This window comes from Thalassophryne amazonica, chromosome 10 (assembly GCF_902500255.1).
Source record: "Thalassophryne amazonica chromosome 10, fThaAma1.1, whole genome shotgun sequence".
Lineage (NCBI taxonomy): Eukaryota > Metazoa > Chordata > Actinopteri > Batrachoidiformes > Batrachoididae > Thalassophryne > Thalassophryne amazonica.
The window spans coordinates 54,489,309-54,504,171 of NC_047112.1; the positions used below are offsets into that span (position 1 = coordinate 54,489,309).

General features: G+C 38.8%; 2 protein-coding genes across 2 annotated transcripts in view; one reads left to right on the plus strand and one right to left on the minus strand.

Moving 5' to 3' along the window:
* Positions 1-2,451, plus strand: part of gipc3 (GIPC PDZ domain containing family, member 3) — a 40,458-nt gene extending 38,007 nt beyond the window's left edge. The window contains exon 6 of the mRNA XM_034180024.1: positions 1,372-2,451. Coding sequence (XP_034035915.1) covers positions 1,372-1,523 — 152 coding nt within the window. The 3' untranslated portion in view covers positions 1,524-2,451. The remainder of the gene's footprint in view (positions 1-1,371) is intronic.
* Positions 2,452-10,569: 8,118 nt separating this feature from the next.
* The window catches only part of tbxa2r (thromboxane A2 receptor), a 43,718-nt gene continuing 39,424 nt past the window's right edge, over positions 10,570-14,863 (minus strand). The window contains exon 3 of the mRNA XM_034180025.1: positions 10,570-12,964. Within this exon, the coding sequence (XP_034035916.1) occupies positions 12,647-12,964 (318 nt within the window). The 3' untranslated portion in view covers positions 10,570-12,646. The remainder of the gene's footprint in view (positions 12,965-14,863) is intronic.

Sequence of the window (14,863 nt, forward strand, 5' to 3'; positions counted from 1 at the left end):
ATGTAATACAAATAAACTGCAATCGATCAAAACATTTTTTCCTCCCAAAATGAGTCATCCTGTGCTGACATGTAGCAGCCGGCTGAGCTCAGTTCAGAGGTACAGAGACACACTCATGAAAGGAAATGCTTTTGACAAAAACTACAGATTTTGTTTGTTTTAATTTATGTCCAGAGATCAAGGATACAGTGACCTATTTCATATTTATTTGCTTTATGACTCAAAAAAATGTCATTGACATAGAAAACCTGTAAAGCCTACTTTTAGTACACAGAAAATTAAGGGAATCAATAACGAATCGTATCGATAAGCAGAATTGATAATGGCATCGATATCGATAAAATCTTATCAATACCCATCCCTCATGTAGACAGAACACATGAATGTCTGAATTAACTAGGAAGAAGTCAGACTCTTTTTGCATCTCGCAAGATTTCTCAGTATATGCAATAGATCAGGCCGATCAACTGGCTCAAATGCCTTGCAAAAATCAAAGTAAGCTGTGATAAAGCACTGTATTACCCTCAAAGTGACCAATGAGAAGTTGCAGCAGTAAAATGCTGTTGATAGTTGACATCTTGGACATAAAGCCAAGCTGTTCCAGTCACTGAATATCAAGTGATGGGGACTGAATCCTATTAAGAACGATCATTGCAAGCACATTACCAGGCATAGAGAGCAGTGTAATACCCATGTAGTTGTTGCAGTTCAGGCGATCACAGCCAACAGCTAGTTAACTGCATGTCTAAAGTAGAGAAACTTGAATCTTCCACTGGACTGAGATGCTTGACGGGAGGCTGTTTCGCTTCTAATCGCAGAAGCTTCCTCAGCTAAATTTCCAGTCGAAGATTCAAGCTTCTCTATTATGGAAACCACCTGGACAACTGAGAGCCTTCACAGAAACATACATGTCTACACTTCATTTAAACTCTGTGCATCTTTTTTACGATTGCTGACTTAACCTTCTAAAAGGTCATATTGTCATAAAGTTTGCTTGCAGTGTGACTCAACATCAAACGGATGTCTGATACAGGATGTTTTTTTTTTCTCTGATGTTTCTTTCGCACATTATTCTATATGCAAGAAAGTTTTCAGTTTGATGTGGTACTTTGTCATGTGAAGGTTATGCTTTGAAATATTGATTACAATTAAAAAGTGAAGATTAAAGGTGGAGTTTCTGAATGAAAGTGCCACTGGAAAATTATTACCTGGCTGCTTTGTCATTCACCCCGACAGGACAGGGTGACTATTGTCTGCTGGGCTTTGAAGGAAAATTTACTGACCCCCTTTAAAACTCAACAGGTGTTGCCTTGTACTTGCTTGATTACCATCTATTTCAATTTACACTGATCACTACCTTCTCCCCTACAGCGACCACCATTGTAGAAGCTGGCAAAGACAAGAAGAATCCTGATGACTTTGCAGAGGCCTTGGACTCAGTTCTGGGGGATTTTGCGTTCCCTGATGTGTTTTTGTTTGATGTATGGGGAGCTATTGGAGACATCAAGAATGGCAGGATCTAGACATAAACCAGAGACGAGCAGACACAAAGTGGTATTGTATGGTTAATCCAGTTGGAAAATGAATGTGTAGAAGCTTTTAAAGTTTGGACTTTAATGTTTAAACATTTGCTTTGAAAGCCCCACACACTCCGAATAAGATGGCACCTTCCTTTTAGTGCTGAATTGTTTACTCGCAGGATCAAATTTTGATAAAAACAAAATTGACCTAATTATGACTAATTCATGACGATGAAACACAAATTTAAAAATTCATAAAATTAATGAATGGATAAGAAACGTGCATTGGAACTTGGATTTTGTCCCCAACCACTTTTTCCATCCTCTGCCTATTTTCACATTATGTGCACATAGTTCTGTTTTTCATCAGCCATGATCCAGCCCAGTCCTTTCAGCGAGCCTCCAGAATAACCCCACTTATCAGTCCACTTATATTTTCCTTTAAACTTCCTCTTCCATTATAAATCCAAACTAGAATTTCCCAAGACAGAAATCTCTCACTGCAATGCACAAATTGTGCTTTTATTTTGAAATGCATCTCAATCTCATTTCAGCATGATAACTCTCAGTGACATAATAATAATAATAGCAGTAGTACTAATAATAAACTGTATCCTATATATAAAGTGCCAGATGAATGTGAGTCTATCCATCTGTGTGTGTGTCCAGAGGGACAATCCATATATGGGTAAAGAGGTGTGGCATGGGTGGGACCATGCCTGACTTGGGCAGGAAAAATGAAGCCCAAACACCAACAAACTCAGCTAACGGCTAACCTTGATTCGGGTGTTGAAAAATGATATGTTTGGGGACTGACTAGTGGTTCTCATAAGTGTTTCGCTTTTGTGTGGGCATTAAAAATTATGACCCGCTTATTTCCTTAGTAAATGTGGATTAAAGACCTAACATCCTCAAGCTACCGATCACTGCTTCATTATCTTATTGCCAACAAGCTCAGCTAATAATATAACTTTAATTTTCTTGTTTGTATTATGTTTTGGAGGTGCTGAGTGATAGTTTTCATAATGCTTTGGCTTTGGTGTGGACATTAAAAATTATGACCTGCTTATTTAGTCAGTAATCATGGATTAATGACCATCAAGCTACCAATAAAAATACTAGCACTGTTAGCATCTCCTTTTTGCAGATGATGTGGTTCTGTTGGCTTCTTCAGGCAATGACCTCGTGTGTGCACTGAGCAAGTTTGAGGCAGAGTGTGAAGTGACTGAATGAGAATCAGCACCTCCAAATCTGAGACCATGGTCCTCTGTTTGAAAACGAAGGATTATCCCCTCTGGGTCAGGGGAGAGTTACTGCCCCAAGTGGAGGAGTTTAAGTATCTCGGGTCTAGTTCACGAGTGGTGGTAAATTGGAGCAGGAGATGGATAGATTGGGGCAGCGTCTGCAATTTTATGGACGTTGTACTGGACCGACGTGGTAAAGAAGGAGCTGAGATGGAAGAAGAGGCTCTCAATTTACCAGTTGATTTACGTTCTTATCCTCACCTATGGTCACGAGTTCTGGGTAATGAAAGAGTAAGATTGCAGATACAAGCGGCAGAAATGAGACTCCTTTGTCAGGAATCTGGGCTTACACGCCTGGACTGGGTGAGAAGCTCTGTTACTCGGGGGGGAGCATGGAGTAGAGCCGCTACTTCGTTGCATGGAAAGGAGCCAGTTGAGGTGGTTCGGCCATCTGGTGAAGTTGCTCCCTGGTTGTCTCACTAAGGAGGTCTTCTCGGCACATCCAACCGGGAGGAGGTCCCGGGGGAGAACCAGGGCATGCTGGAGAGATTATCTTTCCCAGCTGATTTAGGAACGCTTTGGAATCGCCCGGGAAGAGTTGCGGGACATGGCCAAGGATAGGCAAGTGTGGGAAGAGCTGCTTGCTCTGCTGCCACCCGGACCCGGATTAGCGGCTGAAAATGAATGAGTGATGAATGTTAGCATCCAATATTACATTGCACACTAATTTCACTCTGTGCAAATACCGGTACACCACGTCTTATATCAGTGGTGTCCAAAGTATTCCAGAAAGGGCCGTGAGGGTGCAGGTTTTCCTTGCATCCACTGACTTTCACTGAATAACATCACTTTGAGCAGCTGGGACAAGTTCATCAGTGAAATCACCTGCTGGAATCAGTGGTTGCAAGGAAAACCTGCACCCTCACAGCCCTTTCTGGAATACTTTGGACACCACTGTCTTATATGATCAGTTAAAATTATATATATATATATATATATATATATATATATATATATATATATATATATATATATATATATATATATATATATATATATATATACACAATTAAGATGGGCCTTCACAGCTGCAGCCAGCAGCCTGACTGACCACACCCCTTATCCACACCCCTAATGTGTAAGGATTGTTGGGCTAGAATGAACTTTATAAAGAACACCATAATGTTGATGATGTCTGAAAGGCAACAAATATAGGTTAAAATTATATCATTGGCTTCGATCTTAAATGTATTTTGATCAAAGTCATTTCCATTCAAACTTGCTTCAGCAGAGTATTGAGCCACAGTATGTTGAAAGATGATAATCACCATTGTTTTACCACAAAAAATAAAAAATAAAAATTTAAAAAATGACAGCACCTATGGCAAGTAGAGTCTTTTTCAAATTGTTCATTCTCTTACTCATATACAGTTGTATGTCAAAGTTTGGGCACGCCTGACGATTTCCATAATTTTCCTTTATAAATCATTGGTTGTTTGGATCAGCAATTTCAGTTAAATATATCATATAGCAGACAAACAGTGATATTTGAGAAGTGAAATGAAGTTTATAGGATTTACAGAAAGTTTGCAATAATTCTTTAAACAAAAATTGTGCCATTAAAGAGATAACTGAAATAAAATTTGCACACTGAAAATTGCAGAATACTTTACACTGAAATCAAACATCTAACATTCACATACAGACACTTACCTGCACAGTTATTCTCCAAAAGGAAGACTTCTTCCAAGATGTGATGGATATTTATACATTTGTTCAGTAACTGATCAAATTGTTAGGATTTTTTTTTCCTGGCTTGTTCTCCAGGAACATTAAACATTATGTTAAAAAAAATGTGTGAAGAATTCTCCAGGAAATGCATAAGAAAAACACTGGACAATCAGCCAGACATCTCGGAAACCAGGAAGTTTGATAAGGAGATTTAAAAAAACAAAAACAAAAACTGGAGAGTCATGGAACAGCAGGGAGGAAAAAATCCTGTGACGTTAAGTCTTGATCACACATTATGTTATTCAAAAACAATACATGGATGAAGCAACACATACTGTATACATAAGTGATTTTAAAATAATTAACAATTGTTTTGAAGATATGTTTGATAAAACAGGTTGTTTCTACATGTTCTTACAGTAATTCACAATTTTGTAAAGACAAGAAGTGAATTTAAAGGCCAATCTGTATTGAAACAAGTGCAAACACATCAATAAAATGAACAAAACTTAAATATTCTCACTCCTTTTAGTGCCTAATCTAAAAAAGAAGACACGGTTTGCATCTAATTTAAGGCAGCCATTTCAAAAATGTGATTGCATGAGAAGAAATGTCAAGCAGATGGCTGACAGATGGCACAGTTTTGTGGTTGACATTTCCCATATGATCATCAAACCAAACTGTCCCACGGTAAAAAAAAAAAAAAAAAATCCAAAATAAAGGCTGTGGATGCAAACACTTTCCTTTATGCTTCCCTGCATCTTTTTCTGCCTAGAAATGAAGGTCTTCATATTATAATATCATGATGTATCATGTTATAATTAACTGTTTCTTTTTCACCACTTTTTGCCACAAGTTCACAGTAAAATTATCTGTTTTTCTTCATTGACTGATGAGTTTGTTCTTACATATATTAATCTGAAAGTGGGGTATCTCTAACCCGAATCATATGAAAATGTGTTGTGGCTCGAGTGTCTCACTTGCATACTTGTGAAATTTTATTTATTATATTTATTTATAGCACTTTGCACAGGGTGCCTCTTTGTGGAGACCTGAAAACATACGGCACATCTCATATGTTTAAAATGTAATTAAATTACAATTTAAGTAGTACAATTTTAAAATGTAACTTTAAGTTGTAAGTGTACGTTGCAAGTATGGTTGAAATCTTTGCTATCAGACTGCTGTGTGATAAACAAGCTACTTTTGTTTTTTTTAAAGATGACAAATTAAAAGATTTGTGACCGTGCATTGTAATTTATTTATATGTACAATCACATGCTATGAAACACAACATTCAATATGCATTTACACTTTATATCTGATACATATTCCATCATGATTTATAACTTCTTTACACAAGAAAAGGTTGATTAAAAAGATAAAATCAAGATACAAATCAGCTGTTATTCATGTTCATGTGAAAATGTTTGTTTTTTAGTGCAAGAACACCATGACTGACAGGGTATTTAAGTTCAATCAATCAATCAATCATTTTTTTTTTATATAGCGCCAAATCACAACAAACAGTTGCCCCAAGGCGCTTTATATTGTAAGTTCAAAGACAAGCACTCATAGTGTAATCAAAGTATTTCTGTTTCACCAGGAATGTTGCCGCTTGGCACTGATTTGTTGAGTATATTTCCAGGTTTTGGTCACTTTACCAGACAAAACATTTGTTAATGTCCAAATATATAGGGATGTTACTGTGTAATGAATTTTTTGAGCAGCTATGAATATAACTAAAACAAACTGCAGGTCATACTGTGGGAAAGTTGAATATTAATGTTTACATTTTCACAGATGAATGCAGGGCTTCTATTTTAAAGTTTGAAAATGGCTGACAAAGTACATTATTTGGTAGATTTTGAAATCTAAGTAAACTTAATTAATTAATCCCGTGTCTTTTGTTTAGTGCATTCATTCATTTACTAATTTGCAGCGGCCTATCTATGTCTGGGTCCTGGTGGCGGCAAGTGAAATGACAGTATATTGTTGAGTTACATACATAATGGATACCTTAGTTTGTCGCTAATCTAAAGACTTTAGATAGTAAATACATTGATTCTTGTTTTTCTATTGCCCCAAACCCCAATTTACTCCATTAACTGTCAGTAAAGATGTAAGATAAGAGTATTCATTCAAATATCTATGTTGTTTTACAGCAGAGACAGATCAAAATGAGTAGTTTATGGATGCATAAATGTTATTAATGTATAGATTCCCCTTGCATTTATGTTTCCAAAAATGCATAGATTTGCTAATCTATCAAGATTTTGAACATTTTCTTGCTATTAAGAACCTGACTATGGAAATATGCGACACCAGCAGTACATTTACTGCCAAAGATTTTGATAAACATACAAATGTACAGCATAAGCAATGGCTGGCTACTTTATTTATGTATTTTGGGAATGCCACAGGGGATCATCCATCTCCGCTACACCAGCGCCACTTTGTATGATCTGCATATTGATTGAAACCGGATGCCCTTCCTGATTCAACTTCAGATCTACAAAGAGAAAGAACTTAATGTACTTGTTTTGATGGTAGGAGGAAAGTGCAGTACCCAGAGGAAATGAGTGGGAATACAAACTCCACAGAGAACGGATCTTAAAAAGAATGGCTAAAGAACAAAGCTTATCAAACAGTCAACCAGCTTAATTTATCATCTCTACATCTAGTCATGCAAACAGTGTGTTCAAATCTACCCAGTGACATCAGTGATTACACATCAGTAATACACATTGTTCACAATGTGCTCTGGCAATGGGCGGCTAAGAAAAATTTAGGAAAAAAGTACATGTAATCCCTGCCTGCACAGTGAGAATTAAAATTCCATGTCCCATAACAGCAGTGTTCATACTCCATCTTATCCATGACCCTATTAGTGTTGTATTCATGGAAAATTTTAAAAGTAAGGTCGCACTCAGGAGTGCCTGTTGTTGGAATGTTATGTAAAAGATCTGGGCTTGTGGTATTGGAGAGGGGCTCACAAAGTGGATCAAATGGAATTTTAGCTAACAGGCATGCCCCGTGACCCAATCCTAGATAAGCAGTTGAAGATAAGTGATAAGATAAGTGAGATAGTACATGTTTGTGTAGAGGGAAGCAGCCCAATCTCATGGGGCCAGTTGTTCAAAAATTGTAATCTGGATCAAAATGATCCAGATTTGGAAATCCCAGGATCAGGTAATCCATCTTACTTTTATGCCAGTTTTTCAAAGCAGCATTGGATTGAATCACCCTGACCCAGATACACAGTTTTCAACATTACCAAATCCAGATTACCAGAGCTCTAAATGGGACAGCATATCACAATGTGGGCTACCAGCAATGTAAAGAACAACAGGTAGAAGAACCAACATGGGGTCACTTTAAGTGTTTATTTTGAGACAAAAAACATAATAAAAATAACAAACATCTATTTCTAATTTCTTTTATGACCACTCACCTGAGTCACAACAAATAACAAATATACATAAACAAATACATTGTGGATATTTTGAAAGAGTCTTAAAAAAAAAAAAAAAAAAAAAAAACCGCTAAATGTCCAATAGTTAACAAAATAAATAATGTTCAGGGTTCTTCATCCGAGTAGGAGAGACCAGCATTTTCAAGCCCTGTTTTTTAGGAGGCGGGTCTGAAGTTTTGCCTTGGTTTGCTGCAGTTTGGCCAGCTTGATTCATTTGTGCTTCTGCTCTTTCAGTTTCTCATTTAAGGAGTAATTCATAGGCATCATTATTATTTGGCAAAGGATGCTTCAAGCCTCTTTTCTGAGGTCCTTTGATCTGGTGGCTCTACCAGTGAGGATCCAGGTTGTTCTTAGGTAATAGGGCTGAGATCCAGAATAATTGTTTGCTCTGCATTAGGAGGAACTGGCTCACTTTCCTCTACAACCGTAGGCTCACAAAAACACCTTGAATCCCATGTAGAGTTTTAGAGTTCTCACCTACAATAATGCCCAGAACCACATCTGTGTATTTCTTCAAGGGTCTGTTGCCTCTGTTTGGGTTTTTTGTTTGTTTGTTTGTTTTTGTTTTTTGCTTCAGCAAGGTCCTTTTGTGGCTCTGGCCCACAGATTCTTAAATTTCACCTGCTCCACAGTCCTCTTCTGGCCAGACCCCATTGCATTCACATTCTGGGTGATTTCCACCCATACGTCTTTATTCCTTTTGTTCATCACCATTCCACCCACCACAGAACTTACTACTATTGAGGCATAATGGCACTTTACACCCTCCAGCAGGACATGGGTTTCTGCAACATTGGAATTAGGTCCTTTTGAGTCCATGGTTCCACCTCATCTATTGGAGTGAGCATAGTATTTATAGGCCTTGGGCATGATTGACTTAACTGATCACAAGCCAAAACACATCAGCTGATGAATGGGCGGGTTTTTGACAGCCATCTTATATTATGCCTTTCTCAGAGGACTTACAGAGAGGCACTGACACGGTAGGTATTGTCCATCTCTACCACCATTTTGGTGGAAGAGGATACCGTCAAAGGGTGTATGTTGAGTGTGCAAAACCACTGGAGCGGTACACCACTGAAGAACTGTACGCTCGTTTTGCCTTGGGAATGCTGATATTAACTACATTCCAGACCTTGTCAGGCCAAAACTTCAACGGAGAACCCAAAGGAGTCACAGTCTGTCTGTGGAAGAACAGATCCTCATTGATCTGTGCTTCTATGCATCTGGGACTTTCTACCAAGTTGTTGGTGAAAATATTGGAGTGGACAAATCAACTGTGAGTGATGTAGTGAATGCTGTGTCAGTTGCATTGGCCAGCCTGGTCAATCAGTTTGTTTCACTTCCAAAGGATGACCAGATTGCCCAGACCAAGCACAAGCTTTTTCTTTTGGGGAATATGCCCAATAATATTGGGGTTACTGACTGCACGCATGTGCATATCCAAGCATCTCATGAGAGGGATTGGGAGTACATCAACTGAAACTTGTGGGCGATGCTGACCTCATCATCACAAACTGCGCCGTGAAGTGGCCTGGTTCTGTTCATGATGCACGTATCTTGAGGGAGAGTGCTTCATACAGAGAGCTCCAAACCAACCAACCAGATGGCATAATATTAGGAGGCATGGCCTATCCACTCCTACCATGGCTGATTACTCCTTTTCTTGCAGCACCCACACCTGCGCAGATACGCTTCAACACTGCTCATTGCAAAACAAGATGTGCAAATGAGCATTTAAATGGAGCTCTGAAGAGACACTTTGCATGTCTTAACTACTTGCGATTGGAACCACAGAGAGCATGCAACATAATACTTGTGTGTATTGTCCTGCACAATATCGCTACCAGGCGCAATGTCCCACTCTGTGCTGATGTTTATGATGTACCTGAGCCTGTTGAAGAACCAGACCAACCTCTGGTATTTTGTCAGGATGAGGGATTGACTGGACGTATAGTTAGGGATGCAATTGTTAAAAATTATTTTTGTCAGGTTCAATTCTGATGATCATTTTGTTGAAATGAATGTAATATACAGTGATGAATGACAGAAATATTGAATATATCATTTGTTTGTTATTCAAATCTGTTTGGAGGTTTATTTCATTGGGACGAGATCATTTTATTTTTACTTTACGAGTACTATAGTAAATGGTAAATGGACTGCATTTATATAGCACTTTTCCATCTGCATCAGACGCTCAAAGCGGTTTACAATTAATGCCTCACATTCACCCCTATGTGAGGGTGCTGCCACATAAGGCGCTCACTACACACCAGGAGCAATAGGGGATTAAAGACCTTGCCCAAGGGCCCTTAGTGATTTTCCAGTCAGGCTGGGATTTGAACTGAGGATCTTCTGGTCTCAAGCCCAATGCCCTAACCACCAGACCATCACCTCCCCTCACCAGACCATCACCTCCCCTAGTGAAAGGCTTAATTGGTAGCCTGTGTCTACTTTATCTACTTCATCACTGTAACAGTTGAACAAATCAAGTGCACAATATAAATAAAAGTATATACACAAATTGATACAAATTGATTATTTGACCAATTTTAAAGTTTTGCTACATTTTCTTCCTGAAATCCACCTTGAAATCCTGCCCCCTGTTGGAATCAGGATAATCCTTTTTTTTTTTTTTTGGATTAAAGTTATCCAGATCCTACTGAAATGTTTTGAACAACACAAAGTGAAGGTTTGATCCAGATTAAAACTAGGATTGGATTATATGATCTAATCCAATTTCAGAATCCTTCTTTCCCTTTTGAACAACCCATTTTCAAGACTTGATGCAATCCAATAACCAAAATCCAATCAGATTACTTTTGAACAACTGGCCCATGGTATTAGATTATGATACCCTTACTCAATGTCATAGATTTTCATGAGGGTATCACAATCTAATAGAACAGTTTAAGTGATGCCATTGCAAATGCCAATGAGACTGCATTGGGGAAGCCATTCAGAATGGGAAATAACAAGTGGTGTGCCGCATGGATCAGTATTTGTATACAACTTATGTCAGACCATTGAATACTGTGTGCAGGTGTAGAACTGCCATTTGGTGAAAGATGTTAAAGTCTTGGAGGGTGTACAAAGGTGAGCCACAAAAATGGTCCCATGTCTAGGCAACCTCAGCTGTGCAGAGTGGTTGAAACACCTTGTGCTGTCCTTACTAGTGAGATATCAAAGGGATGATCTTATCAAGTTATTTAAAATTGTGACAAACAAAGAGGGAATTAAGAAATTTCAGAGGTTGGTACTTAATAGTATTCAAGGCTAGAGAGAGGCTCACGATCAAGTAATTCTGTTTCTCATATAGAATAGTGATTGTCTCCTGAACTCTTGGCAGAGTCAACAGCCAGGTTCAAGGTCCATCTGGAGAAGTACTGGAAAAATTCTGGATATTGCTATCAAACACACCAATAGGCCTTTTTCAGGAATGACCAATTGAAGTGAACTGAACAACTGGTGTTGGACACTAAAAAATGTTTGTGCTACCATTATAGTTGCATAACGTGACAACGACATATGTCATGAGCTACAAATAGAATATACAGTTCATCCAGAAAATATTCACAGTGCTTCACTTTGTCCGCATTTTGTTATTTTACTGCCTTATTCCAAAATGGAATAAATCCATTTTTTCTCCTCAAAATTTTGCTCACAACACCCCATAATGGCAACATGAAAAAAATTATTAAAAATAAAAACCTAAGAAATCACATGTATATAAGTATTAACAACTTTTGCTCAAAATTTCATTTTTGGTACCACATGCCCTGAGAAATAAAATCATAAACATGGGGGAATTTAGCCTGATTTCACCTGCTGCTGATAAATGCTCAGAAACCTTAAACTGTGAGGAATGTGGACTTTGAAGACATCATGGCCCCTCGAGGCCCTCTATTGAAATGAATTAGAAAAAAATGATTTTTTTTACAGTGTGAAACAGGGTTTTTTGGGGGGACTTTGACGGTGAATATTTCAAAATGGTTAAAATGTGTGTTTTAGCAGGATGTAGTCACATGACTAGTGATGTTTATTAGGTGGACAGATTTTCCAAAGATAATATTTTGAGGAGGAAAGTAGGAATTTTTATTTAGTTGTTTAGTTATTTTTGAGTGCCAGTGAGACCAACTGCAGAAGTGAAGGCCAGCACAGCATGAGATTGGCCTTCAAAACATGGATCTAACCACAGACTCTATTCAGTGACTTTCAGACAGGTAACAGCCAGTGCCATGACATTACATCATGACTACGGACCAAGATGGCTGTCAATCTGTTGTGCATTTTTCAGATGCATTCTGGCTGTCAATGTAGAGGAAGTGTCTTATCCAAGGACATAGACAAATACAGGCACATATTGGTAGCCCAACTCTAGCTCCAGTCCATATTCTGATGAAATATGGACTGGGACTGGTGTTGGTGATTCCACTGAGCATCCTTCTAGTTTGAAAATGAATTTATGCCCATTACAAATCAACCTCTGCTTGCAAATTAGGTGTTCTGAATTAAAGTGTCCTTTTAACACTGCAAACTATTTAACTATTAAGTACGAGCAGGACTATGTTTGATCCCTTAAGATCATCGGTGCAATCCCACATTACATCAGCGAGTAGTAATAAACACAGAATGCTGCGGTGATGTCATTGATACAATACAGTTCCAACCACTCAGGTAGAAGGAGGCTGGGGCTTCATGGTAAATGAAGGTGTTATACTTGGTTTTTGAGCTTCTTCTCTCTCATTCTGGTCAAGCCTGCTCCTCAGAGAACTGCGTGTGAACCTACGGATGGTGCCACGAAATGATGAGGCCATTATGGAGCCCTGGGACCAATCGAAACGAGGGTAGATTCGTTTAAGAACTGCCCGGCGAAATAGGATGTACACCCAGGGGTCCAGGATCTGGTTCCACGTGGCAAAGCGAAGCCATAGCAGCAGGTAGTGGATCTGGGCTTGTCTGCTGGACAGCACAGTCTCTGCAATAAACACCTAATGGACAAAACAGAGGGGTAATATGAAAAGGGAGAAGTACAAAGGAAAGCAGCAAAGATGAAAGACAAGTGTGGTTTAGAGAGACAAAAAAGAGTGAGGATTTGGGAGAGGAACAATATACAGTAAATTATAGAAGGAAAAACCATAGATGAGATGAGATAAAAACAGACTCGAATCCAAAAAATTCAAGTAAAATATATACTCAACAAAAATATAAACGCAACACTTTTGGTTTTGCTCCCATTTTGTATGAGATGAACTCAAAGATCTAAAACTTTTTCCACATACACAATATCACCATTTCCCTCAAATATTGTTCACAAACCAGTCTAAATCTGTGATAGTGAGCACTTCTCCTTTGCTGAGATAATCCATCCCACCTCACAGGTGTGCCATACCAAGATGCTGATTAGACACCATGATTAGTGCACAGGTGTGCCTTAGACTGCCCACAATAAAAGGCCACTCTGAAAGGTGCAGTTTTATCACACAGCACAATGCCACAGATGTCACAAGATTTGAGGGAGCGTGCAATTGGCATGCTGACAGCAGGAATGTCAACCAGAGCTGTTGCTCGTGTATTGAATGTTCATGTCTCTACCATAAGCCGTCTCCAAAGGCGTTTCAGAGAATTTGGCAGTACATCCAACCAGCCTCACAACCGCAGACCACGTGTAACCACACCAGCCCAGGACCTCCACATCCAGCATGTTCACCTCCAAGATCGTCTGAGACCAGCCACTCGGACAGCTGCTGAAACAATCGGTTTGCATAACCAAAGAATTTCTGCACAAACTGTCAGAAACCTTCTCAGGGAAGCTCATCTGCATGCTCGTCGTCCTCATCGGGGTCTCGACCTGACTCCAGTTCATCGTCGTGACCGACTTGAGTGGGCAAATGCTCACATTCGCTGGTGTTTGGCATGTTGGAGAGGTGTTCTCTTCACGGATGATGCGAAGGAGATGTGTTGCACTGCATGAGGCAAATGGTGGTCCCACCAGATACTGACTGGTATCCCCCCCAGTAAAACAAAACTGCACCTTTCAGAGTGGCCTTTTATTGTGGGCAGTCTAAGGCACACCTGTGCACTAATCATGGTGTCTAATCAGCATCTTGATATGGCACACCTGTGAGGTGGGATGGATTATCACAGCAAAGGAGAAGTGCTCACTATCACAGATTTCGACTGGTTTGTGAACAATATTTGAGGGAAATGGTGATATTGTGTATGTGGAAAAAGTTTTAGATCTTTGAGTTCATCTCATACAAAATGGGAGCAAAACCAAAAGTGTTGCGTTTATATTTTTGTTGAGTACACAGCAAAAACCTGTTGCATGCAAAAGTTGCATATTAGTTGAGACAAAACGTGCAGTTTTATTTTGTCCAACTTTGTGAGGTTTTTTCTACAAAGGCAGAAATAATCTCATTGTTTAAAATAATTCTCAAAACGGTCTTCTTCCTTCACAGTGCAAATTCCTACGGCAGATAACATAATTCTTAGAAAAGGAACGGAAGAATTAAACAGGCTTATTTTGATTCAGTACACAGTTTTGCTTGTTGTCCAGATTGAATTTTAATGTTCAGCTCATGTGAAAATAGTTTAGTGGATTAAGACTGTAGGACAGTAGTCTGAAACTCACTGTACTTGAGGGCCAATGTTGAGGTTTGGTCCTCCTGTGAGGGCCTCTCAAAAAACTGCACTATCAATGGGAAAAAACAAACAAACAAAAAAACAAAACAAACCTGATTCTGCAAAACTCCAACCATACGTGATCAGCATATTCTCTCTGAATCATCTCTAGAAAAGCACAACATTGGTGCTGTTTCTAGCTGTTGTATTTTTTTCTTCTTTTGTCTGCTTCCATTTACTCAAAGTTACTCCATAGCATCCAATAC